Below are 23,670 nucleotides of genomic sequence, written 5' to 3' on the forward strand. Positions count from 1 at the left end.
CCACACCCTAGACTAACAACAGGCCCTAGGCCACACCCTAGACTAACAACAGGCCCTAGGCCACACCCTAGACCAACAACAGGCCCTAGGCCACACCCTAGACCAACAACAGGCCCTAGGCCACACCCTAGACTAGAGCAACAACAAACTGTCCCATCTTACACAGCCAATACAGAGACCCTCTTCTCTTCCCACACCTACGTATGGTAGAGAGCCAAGGACAATGGCAGGAGACAAATGTACTGCACCGCTTGAGCAACAATAAATAATCATCTAAAAAGACAAAAAAACTTTCCTATGGAACAGTAAGTGCAATGTGCTTTGTTTTTATATTGACTGAGAACAAAAAGATATATATATTTTTTAAAAGAAAAAGAAATTAAACATCACACTGAAATGGTTTGCGGAAAAGGCGGAAGGATCAAATGTAAAGAAATCTAAGTGTTAATGCACCGATTCATTAAAGAGAATCAAACAAGCACCGATGGAGAGCTCTGAAAATGTCCAGAATCCCAGCCCCGGATTAGTGCTCTGAACATGCAAGCTAAAACTAACCGCATATTATTATTGGGTGAATAAAAAGAGCAATTTAATTGAAAAGACCTTGAAAGGGATACTGTCTAATATATCATCAGTTTTAGCCCACGTCGATTTTAGAATATCATTTTTCCTGTAATTTATTGATTTTCTTTTACATATCAAGACTCACATGTTAACTTAGCGTATTTGTGTTGTTGACGTTACCATATAGGACACACATGGGTCCAAGATTTTATTTGGTTGCTTTGATTGGGTATTTTTTCTTTCTTCATTCCATTATTTAATTAGTTGCAGTTCTTAGTGTATGCAGATTTTAGACTTAGTTAGAACTTTATTTCAATCAAAACGTGTTCAATTGTGTTTGTAAAAGTCTGTGGTAGCTTTTGTTGCAACATAAATAATTTAAACAGAAAAAATTCAAGATAGCGCCAACAAACTTGTATTATTTGGGCGACTTTAAGCTTGTAGTTTTAACTTATTGTTAACTTAAAAACTATTTATTATTATTGCCTCGTATAAAGTATGTTTTGTGTATATTTATGGTTTATTTCATTATATTTGCAAGTTTAAAAGATTTTAAGTTTGCCAAAATTGTGGTTACATTTTCTTTCTTAAAAAGGGAACAAATAGATTAAAAAACAGCTTTAGAAATACGATTTGGAAATGTTCTCCATAGTCAAAGAATGCACTGCTATATTTAACTAATTGAAGTGTATAAACATACATGCTGTGTGCTAGATGTTATGCCTTTACTGCCTGTGTTCTGTTTGTCTTGTTAAATGAAAACCTTTTGATTATTTAATCTAATCACAGTCTTGTTTTTCCAGCCACTGAGAACCCTAGGGAGTGTCAGTCAGGACATGGGCTGGGCCTGGGATGTGGCCTATTGTTGGCTCCAGGGCGGAGCCTGGACCTTAGGCAGTGCCTGAGGCTCCATGTGCACTCAGCATGCTTTCCCTCCTACTGCTGATGAACAGAACTACTGTAGTTATTAGAAGGACCATAGTACAGAACTCCAACATGACATCTGAGTTATATGTACAGTAGTTCCAACAGCAGCCAGGAGGAAAGCATCGTTGGGGGTTACTCGTATAGGAAAGGGGTCAGTGGTTCTTCTGTTTCTCGACCAACTGTATTTTGTGTCTATTTATTTAGAAGAGGGGACACAGAGTAACTTAGTGACGTTCTTCTTACAACATTTTCCTGGAATGGTAGAACAAATCAAAGGAGAAAATGATCAAAACAGATCTACTGGCATCAATGTATTAATGTCAGTAGGAAGATATCAAAATCTCATACTTCCAAACATGACCAAATGAACAATGACAAAATGTAACAAAGAAAATAAACCTTTCAGTTTAGTTTAGGATATTTATTACTGGGATTTCAGCTGAAGACGCTTGAAGACTTTTTCATGGAATTGTTTAATTATTTGTACTTTACATGCCAGAAAAAAATAAAAGGTTACAAATCTGAGTGACCCATGTTATTTTTACAAGATGACATTGAGCGTTGTTGTCGTTTCCAGAGGGTAACAATGCAAAACCATTAATGCGCATATGACAAACTGCCCACCATCGTCATAATGCACATCATTGGCATAGTCATCTACTGTAGTATTAGAGCCAACAGAGCATAGTTAACATTATACTGACTATCCTGCTTAGATACAGTACAACTCGTTGATTGGCAAAGTAGAACACCGGAGAAAACGATTCAGCATATTCAAATTCTACTCCTTTTTTTTGTTAATGGAATGACTATTTTTGAATCTAATTGAATCACTAACCCTAGACAAACAAGTTAAAGCAACAACAGACAAGTAGGAGTAAAGAACAAGCAACCATTTTGAATCTTCATCTTCCAGTTTGTGAATCCAGAGTGCAGCAGCTGGTTGTTGCAGAGCAGAACAGGGTGAGAGGCTAGCATGTAGTCCATAAAGAGAAACCTAAGAGAGAAATTACTATGTTATTTTATTTTCAAGCAGAAGTGACAAGAAATCCTCTCAGAAACAAAATGGTTTTGACCACTTGGAAATGTTGCACAGTGCCTTACTTCTCATAAAATGTTTGCTTTTGCCATCGTGAAATGACCAACTTAAACCGTTTTTATGTAAAAATGATAAAATACATGTGCAAGGATGTCCTACCAAGTCAAGACTGGGTCCTTGCACAATGCAGGTCTTCCTTTGTCCTGTTAACATCTTCTGTTTCAGTGTCTTCTCATTTTCCTGCTTGCTTGTGCCTCCTTGCTTTGTGTACAGTAGCTAGCACTTTATTATTATTATTATATATTTTTTTTAAATGTAACCTTTAACTAGCCAAGTCAGTTAAGAACAAATTCTTATTAACAATGACGGCCTACACTTATTTGCACTGTTTTAAATTAAGCTACACAACCAGAGTTAAGCTACTCAACCAGGTGAGGGAAGTAAGCATTATCTAGATTGGCTCGTCCTACTAGGTGGACTTGAATGCCATTTATGTCAGATCTATTTGAAGATAAATGCAGCAAAATGTTGACTATACACCCAAAACACTTCTCCCCTGCACAAATACAACTATGTGGGCTGGAGCCAACAGTTGATACAATGTTTCTAAGTTAGCTAGTGAGAGCCAAGCTCAAGACAGACATGCAGAGTAGTGATGATTGACAGACAACTTGAAGTTTAAAAAATGTATGTATTAAAACGATTATGAAGGTCATTCCCCCCCCCCCCCCAGTGGTTGTTGTCCATAATTGTAGGGTACATGATTAAACAATTACCGTGCCAGGCCGAACATGTGGATATCAACTTTTTATAAATACTGTACATGTAATTATAAAGTGCTCTACTGCTCTATAAGTCAAATGGGCCTGGCTTGTAGCTACCTGTTGGTGGGGAACGCTACAGCTCTGTGTGTCCGTGCAGGACTTCGTCCAGGCTGGCTGGCTCCTGGCACACAGCAGGGGTGGTGAACTCCATGAGGTACTCACAGCGACTGGGCTCTGACGTGGACGTCACCACCGTCTCCTTCCCACACGTCAGCTTCACCTGACCCACACAGAGGGACAACATTAACCCTTCACTATATTCACAGGACATGTAGTGGGTCAGCAGTACCTCAAGAGTAGCGACCTGTGCACTTAGTGTGCACAGATTGTGTGAATTATCATGCACATTCCCCCACCCAGCACCCCCGCACCGTATGAAACGTGATTTGACTTAATACGCTTCATATGCTCTCAGCATATTAGACTGTCATAAAGGTCCAGCATTGGGCTGGGAGGGAAGTGGACTGGAGAAGATAGAGACTTACTGTGGTGGACCTGTTGGGTCCCTGCCAGCACCCCTGCCCATGGTCATACTTCATCACTGAGTATAAATTGTCTTCAGGACCAGCCCATTGTCCCCACAAGCTACAACGAGGACAGAGACAGAGAGAATGACCACTAACATTCCTAACGGTTTTAGAAGGACCACAGTCATTTGAACAGTTAAAGGCTCCGGTAAAATTAAGGAGGTTCTCTTACCCAAGGTTGGTCTCTGAACCCCCAAACTTAGGTTTCTGGGAGACCCTATTGAACGGACACAGCCTGTAGATGTACCTGATGAAAAAGAAGAGGGGCACAGTCTTAGATGTAATCTTTGGTAGACTCAAACAGTTTCACATTAACACATTATTTCTCTCACGAAGGCATAAACAAACTATGGGTATTTACAAAGATAGATGAAGTATACGTACTCGCTTGTGGATAATTCGTAGCACTGGCTGTAGAGGTATGCAAATTCTGCACTTGGCCCAAAGTCAAAACCAATCTCCTTCTCAAGATTCCTGCAGATCCAAATAAATTCAGGATCACAGATTAATGATTCACTTGCAGACACAGGGTACATTCATTTGTGTTTTCAAACCTAATAATACAGCCTGCACTTGTATGCCTGTGTAGTGTTTGCATGTTGAGTATCATCATGAGATGTTTTTGTGTTGCAAGGACTAACATACAGTTGTTGCCAAAGCCAGCAGAGATTAAGCATTGTGGTTGCAAACTCACTTCATTTGATCGTCCACTTGCCGGAGAGCCCTCTCAGCTTCATCAAAATCATCCCTGGCTTTCTGGGCAGCTGAGGAACAAAGACAACGAAGCACAACCTCAAAAAGGACAGACCAATGAGACATACAATTCCACAGCACGGAAAATCACAATTCAGACATTTACGCTTAATATGATCTGAACCCCCTACTTTGTATATTCAGAGAAACACAAATTGTGTCCCTGTTTAAGGTAGTGCGGGACTAAGCCCAGACTGTAAAACAGATGACTGTATGCACCATCAATAAGGCTCTGGGTCTCTGTGTCGTACGGTGGCATGGACACCTCATCGTCCTCTCTTTTCTCTGGGGTCTGCACGGTGGGAGGGACCTGATAATCAAACACGCGTTACGTTACTGGGACAACTGACCACCCAAGCCCTCCAATACTAGCCTAGTTCAGGCCCTTCCCCTCCAATGTGAGGATTGCCAACTACCTTCTCTTCTTCCTCCTCCTCCTCCTCGTGATCATCATCTTCCTCGTCGTCCTCCACATCCTCCTCCTCTCCAGCGTAATCCTCGGGGTAGTGGTCAGAGTCATGGTCAGAGACAAAGTCCCTGGTCTCCTCCTCCTGGGGGGTCTCCACTGGGGCAGGGGGGTCAGACTGGCCCTGAGACACCTACACGGTCACATCAACCAAATCACACACACTGATATAGCCCTTTAAAGTACATTTCTCACAAAGTGCTCGACAGTAACCCAGCCTAGACACCCAATCTGAGGCTCCAGGACACAGACCATTCTACTAAGATATGGAAATGACTCTGGAACATAAGTGTTCATGTGGTGCTGACCTCTGACAGGTACTTGTCTTTGATGCCGCTCCACACAGTTTCAAATGCAGACGTGTCCACTTTGTCTGCTCCTCCCAGCAATCCCTGCGGGAATGGATTAGCAAATCAGAAAAAGGGTAAGACGTCTATCTTGAAATAATATTTTTTTTTATTATCTTAATAAGACATCTTACTGCACTGGCAGATCATGTGCTCATTTTAACCTACAAAGGCACGATACAAGTCAGAATATCTTGATACAAGACAAATGACCGTGATGTATTTTCTGGGCAACTCAAAACAAGTACATGCAAATGCTTTGGGTAAGCAAGATCATTTTGACTTCATTAATATGTCAATCTCTGTGAGTAAAATAAAAAGTGGTTCATGTGAACCTAACTCACAGCAAAAAAATGTAAAGAAAGCAATCAAATGTAATTTGTTGCCTAGACTTTACTGCAAATGACACTCAAATCCCGAGGGAAAAAAACAATACACTAATATTGCAGTTAGCCATAACAGCCTTTAAAATATAATGCTTGTGACCACACACATCTATAGTTGAAGTCGGAAGTTTACATACACTTAGGGTGGAGTCATTAAAACTCGGTTTTTAACCACTCCACAAATTTCTTGTTAAACTATAGTTTTGGCAAGTCGGTTAGGACATCTACTTTGTACATGACACAAATCATTTTTCCAACAATTGTTTACAGACAGATAATTTCACTTATCACAATTCCAGTGGGTCAGAAGTTTACATAGACTAAGTTGACTGTGCCTTTAAACAGCTTGGAAAATTCCAGAAAATTATGTCATGGCTTTAGAAGCTTCTGATAGGCTAATTGACAACATTTGAGTCAATTGGAAGTGTACCTGTGGATGTATTCCAAGGCCTACCTTCAAACTCAGTGCCTCTTTGCTTGACATCATGGGAAAATCAAAAGAAAAATCAGCCAAGACCCCAGATAATTTATTTTTTTAGACCTCCACAATTTGGTTCATCCTTGGGAGCAATTTCCAAACGCCTGAAGGTACCATGTTCATCTGTACAAACAATAGTACGCAAGTATAAACACCATGGGACCACGCAGAAAGGAGACATGTTCTGTCTCCTAGAGATGAATGTATTTTGGTGCAAAAAGTGCAAATCAATCCCAGAACAACAGCAAAGGACCTTGTGAAGATGCTGGAGGAAACACGTACAAAAGTATCTATATCCACAGTAAAACGAGTCCTATATCGACATAACCTAAAAGGCCGCTCAGCAAGGAAGAAGCCACTGCTCCAAAACCGCCATAAAAAAGCCAGACTACGGTTAGCAACTGCACATGGGGACAAAGATCATACTTTTTGGAGAAATGTCCTCTGGTCTGATGAAATAAAAATAGAACCGTTTGGCCATAATGACCATCATTATGTTTGTAAGAAAAAGGGGGAGGCTTGCAAGCCGAAGAAATCCATCCCAACCGTGAAGCATGGGGGTGGCAGCATCATGTTGTGGGGGTGCTTTGCTGCAGGAGGGACTGGTGCACTTCACAAAATAGATGGCATCACGAGGAAGGAAAATTAGAGGGATATATTGAAGCAACATCTCAAGACATCAGTCAGGAAGTTAAAGCTTGGGTCTTCCAAATGGACAATGACTTAGCATACTTCCAAAGTTGTGGCAAAATGGCTTAAGGAAAACAAAGTCAAGGTATTGGAGTGGCCATCACAAAGTCCTGACCTCAATCCTACAGAAAAATTGTGGGCAGAACTGAAAAAGCATGTGCGAGCAAGGAGGCCTACAAACCTGACTCAGTTACACCAGCTCTGTCAGGAGGAATGGGCCAAAATTCACCCAACTTATTGTGGGAAGCTACCCGAAATGTTTGACCCAAGTTAAACAATTTAAAGGCAATGCTACCAAATACTAATTGAGTGTATGTAAACTTCAGACCCACTGGGAATGTGATGAAAGAAATAAAAGCTGAAATAAATCACTCTCAACTATTATTCTGACATTTCACATTCTTAAAATAAAGTGGTGATCCTAACTGACCTAAGACAGGGAATTTTTACTAGGATTAAATGTCAGAAATTGTGAAAAACTGAGTTTAAATGTATTTGGCTAAGGTGTATGTAAACTTCCTACTTCAACTGTAAATATTGCACTTGGGTGGCCTCCCGGGTCGCAGTGCTAGCTGTGCTACCAGAGATTCTGGGTTCGAGCCCAGGCTCTGTCGCAGCTGGCCGCGACCGGGAGGTCCATTGGGCGACGCACAATTGGCCCAGCGTCGTCCGGGTTAGGGAGGGTTTGGCCGGAAGGGATATCCTTGTCTCATCACGCACTAGCGACTCCTGTGGCAGGCCGGGCACAGTGCACGCTGACCAGGTCGCCAGGTGTATGGTGTTTCCTCCGACACATTGGTGCGGCTGGCTTCCGGGTTGGATGTGCGTTGTATCAAGAAGCAGTGCGGCTAGGTTGGGTTGTGTTTCGGAGGACGCATGGCTCTCGACCTTCGAGTCCGTACAGGAGTTGCAGCGATGAGACAAGACTGCAACTACTACCAATTGGATACCACGAAATTGGGGACAAAAAAGGGATAAAATATTAAAAATATTGCACGTGGGAAACAACCTTAAAGTAGAAATAAAATGAAACAAACAGGCATTCTATTTTTGCTCTATTATTAGTGGCCACTATAGTAGACATTGATCAAGTGCACAAGGCTACATGTGTGCAAATATAACATTCACTAAGTAAAAACATAATAATCCCCCCTCACTCACACACGTGTTACTGTCAAGTTCAACACAACAAAAGCAATATCTTTGGGCTACATTGCACACTTTATGCCTGTGGACATCTGTTCTACACAGCACAGCATGATACCCTTTGTTGGCATAATTGATCTCTTTCAGGCAGATAGTACACCTGGCATACCCCTTTCATCCACTGTATTGAAAAAGTGAGAAAGAGGGAAAGTGTGTGGTGTTTCTTTCACCTCTATAGTGGCATCCAGCTTAAGCCAGGCTCCAGCTGCACTAAGCTGTTTAACAAGCAACGCCTCATTTTCACCTAATTCTCTCATTCTGAAAATTAACCACATACTGTAGAAGGAAAACATTAGTTCGTTAACTAGCTAACATTTCACACAGATTGCCAAGGTCCAGTAAGCAACTAACGCGTTGTAACTTGAGGAACAGCAAGGAGTCGTATAACGTTACGAGTTAATACTATAGCGAATTGGTTAGGTTGTTAGCTAACGTTAGCTGTTGGACTTTATTAGCCAGCTAATTTTCACACCATAAACTCAATTATTTAATCAGTTAAGTTGGATAACGTTGCTCAACATTTCTCTGGCTAGCTAACGGATAATTCGATCCAGCTCGCAAGATCCTTAACAATGCTAACAATACTTGTTCTACCACACTTTCTACCTCACCTCAAACTTTCCAAATGCCAGTTGTTTTTCAGTTACAGCTCATGAAGTACGCTTCATCACCTTCTCACCCCCATCTCCGTGGTCAGGCTTCTCACCTACCTCTTCGATATCGTTCAGGGGACGCGCTGCTGTAAGTTAACTGGCCAACTGCCTTTCCAGAGTGCGCGCTGATGCTGTAACTAGCAAATTGGTTGTCTTTTCTCTCTTCAATTGCGTGCTGCATTCTGTTGTTATGTGAAGGATTGGCTGAACCTTGGATACAAACAGTATTTCTCCAAACGCGCATCACTCGTTCGCATACAGCCAGTAGTCATCCAAAGCCACCCAGCCTCGTCTCATTGGATCTACACGAAGCACATAGATCACCTATTTTGGATTCAAAACTGCGAATTTTGCCAAAAGGAGACTAGTTTGCATCCCTGTAATTTACTAGTGTGATAGAAATTATTATCTTGACTTGGGGAGGAAGATGACAGACATCTTACCTGAGTCTCTGTTTCTGTCAGAGAGCCATCTGAATCTGGATCCAGCTCTAGATGGGACTGCAGCTCAGCCACAGAAACACTGGGAATAACAAAAACACCGTATTAGTCACTCACTGAATCACACTGAAATATCTCGGAATATCTCCAACGCTTTCAGTTACACTACACACTCACTAGCCATCTGCGTCATCATCCAGCTCCAGAAAAGCCTCAGCCATTCTAGTTTTGTCCTTCTCCATACGGATTAGTTCTTTTTGTTCTGAAACAGACAAAAATCAAATCAATCACATACAACTTAGAAAGAGAAATCTTCAACAGGACTTTTGTAATTGACTTCCAATTCATTAAGTTAACTACATCAAAGACGTTGGAAAATATATCTGACTGGAGAGACGATTTGCACTGGGCATTTAACATTTAACAGTATTTCTGTTTTTTTAAATATACCCTAACTATATGAATATACTTAAATATCTTGGTTTTACCGAATAGCACAAAAACATTTTTTTTTTGTGAAGAAAACATACATTGAGAGAATTGTGCATTGGTTAAAAGCAGAGAGATAATGGTTTCCAGTGTAATACCAGTGTACTTACCCTCCCAAGCCTTCAGGTGGAGCTCTTTAGCCTCTTTCTCTGGATCCTCCGCTGTTTCTTTCACAGTCCTCAGAGCCTCCACCTTCTCCTCCAGACCCTTCTTACTACCCTGAAGCTCAGTCAACTTGCCCTGCAAACACATGGATAGAAGTATTTACAAAAAACGTTGAAACATACAAAGTCTTGTCATTTCATGAACACATTCAACGGCAAGGATTTATACCAATCCCTCTATATATGAAATGGTCTCTGTATAGGCCCTAGCCATGTCCGCTGCCTAATCAACCCCAAATACATCTACTACCCTTTTCACACCCTTTGGTTGGTTAGTCTCTTACCTGTTTGTCCTCCTGTCCCCTTTTAGCTTCATGTATCAGTTGTTGTTTGAGCATAAAGCCTTCCTTGGTGATCTCAGCCATTATCTGCAGACTCTCCCTCTCCTTGCGCCCCATCTCCCTAGGGGTCACACAGCCAACACAATCAGTCTTCACACACACATACTGGGCACACAGTGGAGGAATCATTCGGCAACACAAAGGCCAATGTTAGTGTTGTAGTCAATATTAAATGTTTGCAGAATGCTGTACATTTTACTACTGCTCACCTGCAGGTGTTTTGACAAGTGGCACCACTGTTGTACTCGTCTGTCGTGTCACAGCAATCTGAGGAGAACACACTTCATCAGCACACAGCACTTACACACAACAACAAAAAACTCTGAGAGAACGGGACGACTGATCCATGGAAAGATACTGTGACCATGTCCTTACCACAGATGCCGTCGTTGATCCGGGAGGAAGGGATGAAGGTGGGTCTGAAGCCAGCATTGGTGCAGTGGAAGCTGCCGTTGGGGCAGGCAGCAGTACCTGTAGAAAAAATGCAAAGACATTCATTACAGTCAAGACCTTAGTGATAACTGTGCACAGTAGTGTGTAGTGTCTTGATAGTGGGTTCAGTCTGGCTTTATTGATGAGACGTGAGCGATACTGTACCTGGTTCATCCGAGCCATCCCTGCAGTCGCAGTAGTCATCGTTGACCCGGTCAAAGGGGATGGTGCTGGAGCCGTCCAAACAGGTAAAGGGCTTGTTCTCCTCATAGAACTGTCTCTCTGTCGGGATCGATGGGGACAGGTAAGGGTTGGGTACATAAGAGCAAATCTGAGAGACAATGCACACCTGCCAGGTTAAAATCCATGCTCACAATGGGATTCTGAAAGCTAAAATAGCATAGACTGCAATAGACTAGGCCTACCTCACTGGCTGTGATAAGAACCATAACGTTATTTGTCTGAATTCGGGTTAGAATCAGATGCCAACTCACTTGATAGCGGTACTCCGCGTGGACGCTGGATCTCCACCGCTGCGCCAGTGCGTATCGCCAAAGCCAAGCTCATCAACAACAGTAGAAGCGCACAAGACATGATGCAGTATCAACGGGGCCCAGCTACACTTTCAGGAATTCGCGGCGCTCCTGCAAACATAACTCAAGGCATTAGACAATGTACTTGAACCCAATACAGCTAGTCCTCAGACACACCATCATTCACAACATTGAAACAGTCGGCCCCATATGAAACCTCTGATACATTGCGTTAGAACGACATTTTCAGAATCATTTAGTCATAATTCAATACATGTAAAGATAGGTAACGTTAACTTAGCTAAGTAACGTTAAGTTAGCTGATGGGACTACAGTAGTAGCAGCTAGCTATCACCGGTCTTGATTTAACGCGGTACAAACTTCCTTTTGAACAATATTTATGAATGTTGTATATGCAATAAAGTATCACGTTCACAATAAAATGTGAAAAAAATGCTAAAAACCCTTATAGAAATCGTTATTTTCGAAGTAAAAATATGACTAATCATTCACTACCTCTCTTCCGCAATGCTTCAGGAAACGTCTCGTGCGCTCATGCACTGTAGTGTTTTCCTCTGATTGGACTAGCTCTCGAATCCGACCTGTGATTGGAGAATACTTGTGGCGTGGTGCATGATGGTTAATGAGTTGGAAGCAGTCACGTCAGAGAGGGTGGAGAACCTCTTTTGACCATGTTATGTGGATTTGAGGTTGCAGACGTGTGTGTCTGTCAAAATACTTAGTTGTCTAAAGTACACTTTTTTTCAGTTTGAGCCTAAAATGACATACCCAAATCTAACTGCCTGTAGCTCAAGACCTGAAGCAAGGATATGCATGTTCTTGGTACCATTTGAAAGGAAACACTTTGAGTTTTGTGGAAATGTGAAATGAATGTAGGAGAATATAACACATTAGATCTGGTAAAAGATAATACAATTTTTTTGTACCATCTTCTTTGAAATGCAAGAGAAAAGCCATAATGTATTATTCCAGCCCAGGCGCCATTTAGATTTTGGCCACTAGATAGCAGCAGTGTATGTGCAAAGCTTTAGACTGATCCAATGAACCATTGCACATCTGTTCAAAATGTTGTATCAAGACTGCCAAAATGTGCCTAATTGGTTTATTAATACATTTTTAAGTTCATAATTGTGCACTCTCCTCAAACAATAACATGGTTTTCTTTAATAGCTACTGTAAATTGGACAGTGCAGTTAGATTAACAAGAATTTAAGCTTTCTGCCCATATCAGATACGTCTATGTCCTGGGATTTTTTCATTTTCTTACGATCTCATGCTAATCACATTAGCCTATGTTAGATCAACCTCTACGGGGGGGACACCCCGTAGAGGTTGAGTAAATATACTTTTAAGTACTACTTAAGTAGTTTTTGGCCGATTCTGTACTTTACTATTTATATTTTTGCCAACTTTTATTTCACTACATTCCTAAAAAGAATAATGTACTTTTTACTCCATACATTTCCCCTGACACCCAAAAGTACTCGTTACATTTTGAATGCTTAGTAGGACAGGAAAATGGTCCAATATATGCATTTATCAAGAAAAGATCCCTCTGATCTGGCGGACTCACTAAACACACATACTTAATTTATAAATTATGTCTGAGTGTTGGAGATAGCGCCTGGCTGTCCGTAAATGTAAAAAACAAGAAAATAGTGCCATCTGGTTTGCTTAATATAAGGAATTTGAAATTATGTATACTTTAACTTTTGATACTTAAGTATATTTAAAACTAAATACTACCATAGTACTCTTTTACTGGGTGACTTTCACTTTTACTTGAGTCATTTTCTATTAAGGTATTTTTACTTTTACTCAAGTATGATAATACAGTACTTTTTCCACCACTGACAATACTTCATAATTATAAGAGAGGTAGCTATGATCAAGGCAAGCCAAATAATTAGACAGCATAGCCTGAAACTGTCAGGCTGAAATGAGTCCATCAATTCCTGCGAAGGGGTTTATCATATATATTGAGAATCCTCATGGTGTGCAATGGAAGTCTCTGTAGCCCATTATTACTAATCATTTAGATAGTCTTTGATAAACATGTAGGCCTACTCATACACTGATTCTCCCGAGAAAAAAAAAATGGTGTGGAAGCATAGTATTCACATTCACTTTATAAACCACAATAAACCAGACTATTGAAGACCTTGACCTTTTAGTCTACTCCTTTTTTATAATCTCTGATACCATTATTAAGCACACACAGTAGCCACAGTATTTCTCTTTGCTTATATTATAAAAAATCTTCCTTTATTTGTAATTTTAACACACTTTACAGTACCGAACAGTGAAATAAAATAAAAATATACTGATATATAATTGTATTATATAGCTGTTTGCTTATTAAATGCATTTTATTCACAAAATAACACCTCAGCTCTCTCAGAAGAAAACCTTTCATAAAAATAATATAATAAAAAATAACTTGGACACATTTTACACATTACAGCAATATAATTTACAAATATTACAATCATTTCATGGTGTTTTTTCCATTTATATAATTTTCCTAACTTGTGAACAAGTAACACATGATTTAAAGCCCAGATAATTGTTCTCGGATGGAGTCTAATATGACAAAAGTGACCAAGAAGTGGAGGTGCTCATTTCAAAATGGCTACACAATGTCTCTCTCAGAACCCTCTTGTTTTTTACCTCTCGCTTCACCCATACACATCTGTCAATTACTCACAATCACTCCTACATGGCATATTGATAATGAATAGTTTTCATTGATTATGACTTGAGCAATATGGAATGGGCAAACATGGAATAGCACAATAGAAAAAAACGAAGGCTTGAAACTAGGTCCAACGGAACCAGTGAGAGACATAACTACCAAATCCTCCAACAAACACATACTGTACCCACATATTACTTTAAAACCACATTGTCTACCCTACAACCTCCCTTAAAATAAAGTTCTGGTACAAAACATTTTACTTTTTCTGATGATTAATCTAATCCTGATTCATCCAATCCATCTAATTAATCAAATAATGAAATTTACACATTTCTCTGTGTGAGAAAAATGATAGCACAAAAGAGAAAGACAGAGGAAAGATGAGGACAGAAAAAGAGAAGGAAAGCGTGATGGTGTGGCCAGTAGTGTTTTACTGATTTAGTTATTTTCTTAAAACTAAACATGGTTAATTATCAATGATAATGACCTGAATACATTTCTAATTTACAATCCAACATTACAAAATATACAAAACAAGCTGTGATAATGCTAAGAGTTATATTTTCAATATGTCATTATAGTTCCGTTTCTACACCATCCACCAGAATGATACAAAAATAAAAACTGTACACAAACTGTTCAAAGAAAACACTTGTGGTATTTTCCATGGTTTTCTTTTCAATATTTAAAAAGAATGGCAGCAATTCATCAACAGAATAATTTCTTAATAAGAAATGATCGCTACAGTATTGTGTTAAAATGGCAATCAAATATTTATTTGTTTTTATAGCTCATGACCAAACAAAAAGCCAGATAAACAAAGCCGTATATCTTCAAAGACAGGGGGAAGCTTCATGGGAATCTCCTTCTCCAGGTACTGAGACAGTAACTTGGATTCCCATTCCAACAATTAAAGGCCTGTGCGGTGACACCGCAATGCTGCTCCAACCAATCACAGAGCTGGACTGGACGGATCTCAGGCCTCTGTTCCATCAGGCACAGGCTGTTCTTTAGACGAGCTACGTTACCGACCAGCAGAAACCAGCTATACTTATGTTGTTGTTTTTTACCCTGTGAACAACTCCAAGTCAAACTGAGACCTATTCAAGCTGTGTGCTGATCAATCCTGTGACCATGACCTCATACAGCCAGGATGGTGATTCTAGTGAGTGATGACACACAACACATGACAAGAGAAAGGTCTCTCTCTCTCTCTCTCAGTCTCTCTCTCTCTCTCTCTGTCTCTCTCTCTCTCAGTCTCTCTCTCTCAGTCTCTCTCTCTCTCTCAGTCTCTCTCTATCTCTCTCTCAGTCTCTCTCTCTCTCTCGTTATTTTCAACCAGAAAAAGTATTGTGAGAAAATATACTTACTCGACATCCGGTCTGCAACAGTTAATGTTTACCACTCATTTGACCTGCATTCCCTGGAGCTAAATTGGCCTATTTATTGTGCCCTCGTAACTGACACAACACATTCTTAATATTGCCCATAAAATGTTCCTGTCCATATGCTGATGCTGGGTACATTGTGTATAGACACACAGACACTCACAGATAGAGGCATACAGACATGGTATAAATATACTAGGATATTTTGAATTTATCTTATAAATCTACATAGTGGCAGGTATGTATCCTGCATTTGACATTAAGGCAGAAAAGCTTAAAACGTAACAAGAATGGCTGTGTGTGACTGTCTGAACAGCCTCCTTTCTGGCCAAGCTCGTTGTTTTCGATTCCCTCCAATCCTAAAATCACCCTGACAAAATCCTCTCAGTCTGCCCCGTCAAAGCATCTCTAACCTCATCAGTTTCCAATCTGTTGCTTTGGTGACAACTGATGCAGTAAGCGAGAAGAGACTGGTGAATAAATACAGTGTGAGTGGGTAAGAGATGGAATGTGAATTTGTGCTGCTGATGATATTATCCTAATCCTTCAAACATATTTAGCAACAAACGATAATAAATAGAAAACAGGCAGAACATATACTCTAAAGTATCTCATGGCTTATCCTCAGAAAGTAAAAAAGTCAAATAATTTTCATATGTAAAAACTGGAGAGTCCACAAGCAGCAGGTGTGGTGGTGTAGTGATAGTGACTTCTCCTTATCTACGAGTTCTGAAACGTCTCATCAACTTGAAAAGCAACAAAGGAAGACTTACAGCTGAAAACCTGTCACCACAGAAACGGACTGATCATGTGACACACACACACACACACACACACACACACACACACACACACACACACACACACACACACACACACACACACACACACACACACTAAATTATGAACAGTTATAATAGATCTTTGAACAAGAGACAATCAAAAATGAAGACAAAAGCAGACACTCCTGTCCCACGATGCATTGCTTCACGACAGCTTCATGTTTCAGGAGCTGGTGTTTCCAGAAAGGCACACAGCCATCTTGCACCGGTAGCACTTCTTCATAAAGGGAAAATGGGAAAATGGAGGCGGGACCCTCAGGTCCCCTCATCACAGCATCTTCCTTTCTTTATTAAACGTAATCCTCTCTTCTTTTCTCGTGCCACTCCTCCTCTATAGATAGATATCTGTAGTTTTCTTTCCGACAGAAATGGAAAATAAGTCACTCAGAAAAAAACAGAGTTCTTGTTGAATTCTAACAAACATGAACTAGTAATACTGACTGACACTAGTTAATACTCCATATAGAGATGGCTTTTTCCAAAGAGATTCGTTACCAATCAGAGTCCTCTAAACACACACGCACACATAGGCACGCGCAAACACACAAACACACACATTCTCGTGTGCAGACTTCAGAGTTTTTTTCCCCATGAATCAAAGTGTGTGAGTGAGGTGTGTTTGTGTGTGGAGGTGAGTTTGTGCATGTTTATGTGTGTGTTTCAGTTCCAGTGCTACACTGTCTTCAATGGCCCATTATTAATGCTTCTCTATGTTCCTCTTTGTCCTCATAGCTGTTCCTCATAGCATCAGCTATGAAACACCTCCAGCTCCCACTCCAAATCTACAGTTGCTGTGTAAATAGCTTTTCTTTAAGCAATATTATTTGTGTTCCCTTTTTGAAAAATAGATTTAAAGGTCTATTGTTTATGTAGTCTTATTTGATCTTGGGTTTTGGCCATTGGAAATAAAGGATGGACAACAGGGGCGTGGTGTGTGCATGTGGGGTGTGGCCAGGGAGAGAGGAGCGGGACTCATGTGTCATCAGCTGGTGAGGAGGAGTCTTCCTCCTCGCCGTCCTCCACGGGGCTTGTGTCAGAGTGTATCTCCACTCCTGACTGAGCTTGCTGAATAACTCCCCTCTTCTCCACCTCCTCCTCCATCCCTACTTCCCCTTCCTCCTCGATGATGTCTCCTTCCCTTTCATCCTTTAACACGTCCTCTCCTTCCTCCTCTTCTTTCTTGTCTTCCTCCTCTCCCTGACTGCAGTCCAGCACCATGTGATTGGGGGTGGTTTTCCCCTCCTCCTCCTCCTCCTCCTCCTCCTCCTCCTCCTCCTCCTCCTCCTCCTGTCCTCCCTCTGTGTCGTCATCCAAGGTGAGCTTGAACTGGAACTTGTCGATACAGGCGTTGAGCCTCTTGTCTGGGCCGAGGGGGATTGGGGGTGGGGAGATGGGGCTCTGGGGGATGGTGCTCTGGTACCAGTCCCTGTTGTCCTCCAGAGTGTCCAGGATGTCCTGGGCGTCAGGGTGCACCAGGTCCCCCCATGTTTCCCACAGAGGGTGCACGATGTAGTCGATGAAGCCCACCTACAGCACACAACACCAGGAGAATCAAAGACACTAACGAACATCACACTAATAACAAGCACATTACACGGCTAAGGAATTTGTGTAAGCAACATGAGATGACATTTATAAACATCAATCATTATTAAGAAAGCGTATATAAGTTTCCTAACCTGACTCTTCTCCACAGAAGCAGTGTGTTTGTCACACATGGGGCTGATCTCCATGCCTCTCTCCCTCTCCTTGTCCCCCTGTCTAAAGAACTCCTCCATGATGCGCTCAGTCCACTCTCTGTACACGACCAGGGGCTTGGTGGGGTTACTTAGGTCCGCACAGTGCACCATGTTCCTCAGCACCTGCAAACACACACATAAGGTCAGGTCTCACCAGTGCACGGTAGGCGTTGTGAATTTTCTCCAGCTTATGTTTAGAGGTCAGAGGGGAAAGCTCACCTGGATGCGGTCATTGTAGTGGTCGAGCAGGAGCACTCCTGAACTGGTCACCTTCTTCGTCTCCACCATGGTCTTCAGATCAGCCAGCAAACTCATGTGCTTGGACATATCCGTCGCCAACACCTTGAGAGGTCAATTAAAGGAGGAGGTCAAACAAAAACATAAAAAACATCAGAAAATAACATTTAAATAACTCTTATAAGCCCCGCCCCTTACTGAGCCAGCGGATCAGCCCATTAGTGGGTGAGTGGGAGGGGCAGGAGCCTCACCATATCGATAACGAGCTTGCGCAGGCTCTGTCTCTGCCTCTTGCTGAGGTTCTGGAAGATGTCACAGTTGTCCTCGTGGAGCAGCTTGAAGCCCACGGCCAGGTGGTGGTTCTCCAGGACTGACTCATCGTTGTACATCAGAGCCAGCTCCGAGTCTGGGGGAGAGAACAGACAGAACACAGCGGGTCAGTACAGAACACATACTAGGTCAGAGCACCTGTAGACACACCCCACTAGTAACCTTTTCACATTACAGTGCTGACTCTGGCATTTTCTTTTTACGTTATCAGCTGTGCTACACTGACTAGTGAGCTGAGCTCAACTGAGATGTGGTTCAGGGAGCCTTATTCAGTTATAATGCAGTGTACTGTACAGCGTCCTGTCTCCTCCTATCTCCACTGTAAGGACTCACTGGTGTTGATGAGGAACTGGTTGGACACGCCAGGATGATCCACATCATGGATGGCAGCAGCAAATAACGCAGCCAGGATCTCCAGATCAGTGAACACAGCCTGACAGAGAGAGAGATAGAACACAGTGTAACTAGTCACATTTTAGAACACCCTACAGGACATGGATGTGCGATGGGAGTTAAAGTGCACCTGTGTGCTTCAAGTTAGTTGTTCTTAGACGTAGCCTCAGTGTGGGGTGAAATTTGGTTCTTACGTCCAGAGCCGGTGTGGACAGCAGGACGTGGGTGGACTGTGTGACGTCAGCGGCGTGGAGGCTGTTGTGGTAGGCCACGTTGGCATGGTAGTGGTCCTCCAGGGTCATAACGTAGGTCACAAACGTGTCGACAGGGATTCGAAACGTCTTCAACAGATCCCTCTCCTACAGGGAAGGAAAACAGTGTCACACAAACACTCCTATACACGTATTCGAACAGCAAAGTCTACATTAAGTCTATATGACCACTCTTACTGAAAATCTAATGGATAAAACCACTGCTTTTCACCCACCTGGAAGATGGCAAACATGATGCAGCTGAGAGGCCTATTATTGGAGAACTCAGCCAGACGAAAGATATTAAGGCCCCACTTATTCAAGTCATCCAGCTCCTGGTCAACAGACATCAGAAACAGAATCACCTTTATTTGCCAAGTAAATTTACACATACCCAGAATTTGACTTGACATATGACTCCATTTAATCCCTCCAGAGACTAATACAGATCAATAAATCAAAGCAATTCATTTTTGTCCACTCTAATGGAGATTGATTTTTTTGGGCCGTATCGCTGAGGCCATACATGCCACTGTGTTAAATCCTGTTGTACCTTTGAGAGGACATTCTGGGGTATTCAATGATATCATGTGGGGGGTGTGACTTTGTACTTTCTCATCCTGTTTAAAAAAATGGCTGCCATCTCAATTTAGCACATTTTATTTAAAAAAGAAAGTACATGTATGTAATTGGGTAATCATCATTTTTGTGAGTTTGATATTCAAATTGTTTCCAGTAAGTAAATACAGTACATGACCAAAAGTATGTGGACACCTGCTCTTGTCGAACGTCTCATTCCAAAATCATGTGCATTAATATGGAGTTGGTCCCCCCTTTGCTGCTATAACAGCCTCCACTATTCTAGGAAGGCTTTCTACTAGCAGTTGGAACATTGCTGTGGGAACTTGCTTCCATTCAGCCACAAGAGCATTATTGAGGTCGGGCACTGATGTTGGGCGATTACGCCTGGCTTGCAGTCGGCGTTCCAATTCATCCCAAAGGTGTTCACTAGGGTTGATGTCATGGCTCTGTGCAGGCCAGTCAAGTTCTTCCATACCATTCTCAACAAACCATTTCTGTATCGACCGCGCTTTGTGCACGGAGGCATTGTCATGCTGAAACAGGAAAGGGCCTTCCCCAAACTTTTGCCACAAAGTTGGAAGCACAGAATCATCTTGAATGTCATTGTATGCTGTAGTGTTTAGCCTGAACCAAGAAAAACAGCTCCAGACCATCATTCTTCCTCCAGCAAACTTTACAGTTGACACTATGCATTGGGGCAGTTAGCGTTCTCCTGACAGCCGTCAAACCTAGATTTGTCCATCAGACTGCCAGATAATGAAGCGTAAATCTCGCCAATGGTGGCGTGCTTTACACCATTCCAGCCGACTCTTGGCATTGTGCATGGTGATCTTATGCTTTTGTGCATCCGCTCGGCCATGGAAACTCATTTCATGGGTTTCCAGACTAAGAGTTATTGTGCTGACGTTGCTTCCAGAGGAAGTTTGGAACTCAGTAGTGTGTTGCAACCGAGGACAGACGATTTTTACACGCTACGTGCTTCAGTACTCAGCAGTCCCGTTCTGTGAGCTTGTGTGGCCTACCACTTTGTGGCTGAGCCGTTGTTGCTCCTAGACATTTCCACTTCACAATAACAGCACTTTCAGTTGACCGGGGCAGCTCTAGCAGGGCAGAAATTTGATGAACTGACTTGTTGGAAAGGTGGCATCCAATGACGGTGCCACGTTGAAAGTCACTGAGCTCTTCAGTAAGGCAATTCTACTGTCAATGTTTGTCTACGGAGATTACATGGCTGTGTGCTCGATTTTACACACCTGTCAGCAATGGGTGTGGCTGAAATAGCCAAATCCACTAATTTGAAGGAGTGTCTACATACTTTTGTATGTATAGTGTATCTGTGGAAAAGTTTGGTGAGTTTTCAGAGCAGTGTAATATATTTTACTCACATTAAATAAGAGCTAAATAAGAGCTTGTGTATAAATATCCTGTGTTTTTCACCTACTGTACACATATTTACTGTAATGTAAAATTTTACAAATATAATATTCACCGCATCATAATATCCACTACAGTGCACATACAATAAAATAAATGTTGTAGAATGTTTGTTTCACTCCCAAAAAATAAATAATTCAAAAAGCTTTTTTTGGCTGGGTCTCAGCAGGATATGTCATTTTAAATCATCTTCGAAGTGACCGAGTGTTCATGTGTGAGTATGTGTAAGGGTCCACAGATCCCAGATCCAGTACAGGTATACAGTACCCTGGCCAGTGCGTCCTCCTGTTCCGTCTTGACTCCGAAGCGTGGCATGGTGGTGTTGATGGACAGGCTGGAGCTGTGTGTCAGCTTCTTCACTCCACTGATATGACACATGGGCTTGTCCCGCTCCCGCTCCCGCAGGGTCGGAGACGGGATCTCTACCTCATTCTGCTTATCTGGAGGAGACATGGAGGTCAGAGGTTAATTACAATACTTTTGAATGCTTGTTATAAGCATGCATTTATAACTTATTATTATAAAGGCTATAGTGTGCTATATCTCTATAGTATGCATCATTACAGGGCTCACTTGTAAAGAGACCTGGGTCTAAATGACTGCCTGCAGTGTAAACCCCAAGGCCTTTTTAACTCAAATACTTCTAGTAAGTTGAACTCAAAGTCATTATTACATCAAATGTTTATGTGGTACTGAATCAAAACGAAATCACATTAACTCAATTTTCTAAAGTTATGACAACAAATTTAAAAAAATCCCAGCATGCTCTACTGCAGGTTGATTTTTGGGAATTGTTTTTAATATCTGTGTTTTTGCATGTACATTGAGTGATTGATTGATTCATCTTATGTAAAACACAGTTAAATAACATACATTTTTCTAAACTAATCCAATAAATTAATTAGATTTTTTGCACCCGTTACAGAAATGGTTGTTCCAATTTAAATGGCTTAGGTAGTCTCCTCACACGGTTCCTAACCCTGGCAGTCATTATGAATGCAGGTTGTGAGTGAATACACAGTTCTACTGTTGGATAGCCTAACTCTGGCTGGATTCCAATAGGAATTACACATCACTTTGCAAGCCAGCATAAAGTGACTTGCAGGTAGGGTTGCAGAAGTCTGGTATATTTCCCAGGTTTTCCAGAAATCTGGGTTAGAAGATTGCTGGAAATCCTTCAACCTAGATTTTTTTGAAAATCTGGAAATTTTGGGAAAGTTCCCTGAATTTTGCCACCTTATTTGCAGGCCTGATGTGGCCTGTCAACCATGAGTTTCAGGCCACTGTATTAGAGTAAATCTAGGCCTCAAATTAAGGCCTTATGAGATATATACAGTCATGTGTGACGATTCCACAATTCACTCAAAAAGGCAAGGTGCACTGGGAAATTATATTGGAGGCGTGGTTTAGAGGGGGCATTACTCTGATACAACTCAAATCAGGACCCCTACAAGCTCACAGTAACTCGATCAGTTTGATTAATAACACAAAATCACTTTAAGTAACTGTACTCAGATATACTAAGTTTAACGCGTTTCCTCAAACGTTTTGAGTAATGACAGCATATTGGGGTTAATAGTGTGGATAAATGTTATATAACAATAAATGCATTATACTGGTCAGTATTAACTAAAATATAACCCTCTTTCTAAATGGCAGCCGTATAGTGCACTACTTTTGACCAGAGCCACATACATAGGGCTCTGGTTAGTTTTCTAGAGGACTGAGGTGTATAAGGGATAGAAGACAGACAGAGACCCAGTCAGGAGTGCAGGTGAAAGGGGAGGTGTGTGACTCACCCAGGAAGGTAGTGGAGATGTATTCAGACACCTGGTTCCCTGAACGACTCATCTCTGACAGGTGAGATAGCTCCCGGTTCAACATCCTCTTAAACTGGGGGAGTAAACAGAGAGAGAGATGGAGAGAGGGATAGAGAGAGGAAGAAAGAGATGGAGAGAGGCAGAGCATGATATTATTACCAAGAACAGGAGAAGACAGAAGTTAGAGGTATTGCTTGAATAGTGTCCCTGAAATAATGTTAAAACTGGATTTCATACCATGCCAAAAATAGCACATCATACTCCATAAGAAAGGAAATCTGTACAAACCCCTTTTTAGCAAAATACATCTAACACATTGTTTTGAAAAACAAAACAATGGGCAGCAGGTAGCCTGGTGGTTAGAGTAAAGATATTTATAACTAACCCAACATAGTTCATCTGTGTCATTTTCAATGGGAGCAGAACAAGCAAGGTGGTTGGCAGAGCCAAGCATGAGCTAACAACATCCCATTGGCCCGTTCTAGCATGTCCTTGTGCAATAACTCAATTCGCCCTTGCACTCCTTGTAAATGTCATTTTTTTTAAAACTTTGTCAAAGGATCATGTCTACAAACTTAGTGCACAGATTGTAGTTTTGGGAACAGAAAACTGTAGTGAGATCAGGCTTTGATGAGACTGGGCTTCGAGAAGAAAATCTGCATAATATCGGCCCAGT

At 41.5% G+C, this 23,670-nt stretch overlaps 2 protein-coding genes across 3 annotated transcripts in view; both read right to left on the bottom strand.

Moving 5' to 3' along the window:
* Nucleotides 1-1,897: 1,897 nt before the first annotated feature.
* Nucleotides 1,898-11,873, bottom strand: LOC120034125 (glucosidase 2 subunit beta-like). Of its 2 annotated transcripts, XR_005474016.1 has the most exons (19): nucleotides 11,776-11,873; nucleotides 11,221-11,370; nucleotides 10,892-11,008; nucleotides 10,670-10,765; nucleotides 10,504-10,561; nucleotides 10,238-10,355; nucleotides 9,900-10,029; nucleotides 9,478-9,562; nucleotides 9,304-9,382; nucleotides 5,409-5,492; nucleotides 5,051-5,233; nucleotides 4,854-4,944; nucleotides 4,576-4,645; nucleotides 4,266-4,355; nucleotides 4,054-4,128; nucleotides 3,840-3,939; nucleotides 3,412-3,574; nucleotides 2,690-2,733; nucleotides 1,898-2,488 (listed from the first exon to the last, which is right to left on the bottom strand). XR_005474016.1 is itself a non-coding variant. In XM_038980566.1 (18 exons), the coding sequence occupies exons 2-17, from the start codon at nucleotides 11,318-11,320 to the stop codon at nucleotides 3,428-3,430; spliced, it is 1,623 nt and encodes a 540-aa protein (XP_038836494.1). In that variant the 5' UTR covers nucleotides 11,321-11,370; nucleotides 11,776-11,873; the 3' UTR covers nucleotides 1,898-2,488; nucleotides 3,412-3,427. The 2 variants fall into 2 exon arrangements, 1 of the variants encoding a protein (XP_038836494.1); XM_038980566.1 differs by lacking the exon at nucleotides 2,690-2,733.
* Nucleotides 11,874-17,486: 5,613 nt separating this feature from the next.
* The window catches only part of LOC120033990 (cAMP-specific 3',5'-cyclic phosphodiesterase 4A-like), a gene marked incomplete at its 3' end in the record, with an annotated part of 64,597 nt that continues 58,413 nt past the window's right edge, over nucleotides 17,487-23,670 (bottom strand). The window contains exons 7-15 of the mRNA XM_038980390.1: nucleotides 22,974-23,067; nucleotides 21,442-21,614; nucleotides 19,395-19,493; nucleotides 19,102-19,266; nucleotides 18,848-18,947; nucleotides 18,436-18,590; nucleotides 18,167-18,289; nucleotides 17,888-18,070; nucleotides 17,487-17,735 (exon numbers count right to left, since the gene is read on the bottom strand). Coding sequence (XP_038836318.1) covers nucleotides 17,487-17,735; nucleotides 17,888-18,070; nucleotides 18,167-18,289; nucleotides 18,436-18,590; nucleotides 18,848-18,947; nucleotides 19,102-19,266; nucleotides 19,395-19,493; nucleotides 21,442-21,614; nucleotides 22,974-23,067 — 1,341 coding nt within the window. The remainder of the gene's footprint in view (nucleotides 17,736-17,887; nucleotides 18,071-18,166; nucleotides 18,290-18,435; nucleotides 18,591-18,847; nucleotides 18,948-19,101; nucleotides 19,267-19,394; nucleotides 19,494-21,441; nucleotides 21,615-22,973; nucleotides 23,068-23,670) is intronic.

This window comes from Salvelinus namaycush, chromosome 41 (genome assembly GCF_016432855.1).
Source record: "Salvelinus namaycush isolate Seneca chromosome 41, SaNama_1.0, whole genome shotgun sequence".
Lineage (NCBI taxonomy): Eukaryota > Metazoa > Chordata > Actinopteri > Salmoniformes > Salmonidae > Salvelinus > Salvelinus namaycush.

What these genes read in the sequence shown, in the direction of transcription:
- LOC120034125 (XM_038980566.1), bottom strand. Translation starts at nt 11,320, where the DNA reads ATGTCTTGTGCGCTTCTACTGTTGTTGATGAGCTTGGCTTTGGCGATA. An exon ending in GACCCAGAGCCTTATTGATG is followed by an intron (nt 4,646 to 4,853) that starts GTGCATACAGTC and finishes TTTGTTCCTCAG; the next exon opens with CTGCCCAGAAAGCCAGGGAT. An exon ending in GGTTCAGAGACCAACCTTGG is followed by an intron (nt 3,940 to 4,053) that starts GTAAGAGAACCT and finishes TCCTCGTTGTAG; the next exon opens with CTTGTGGGGACAATGGGCTG.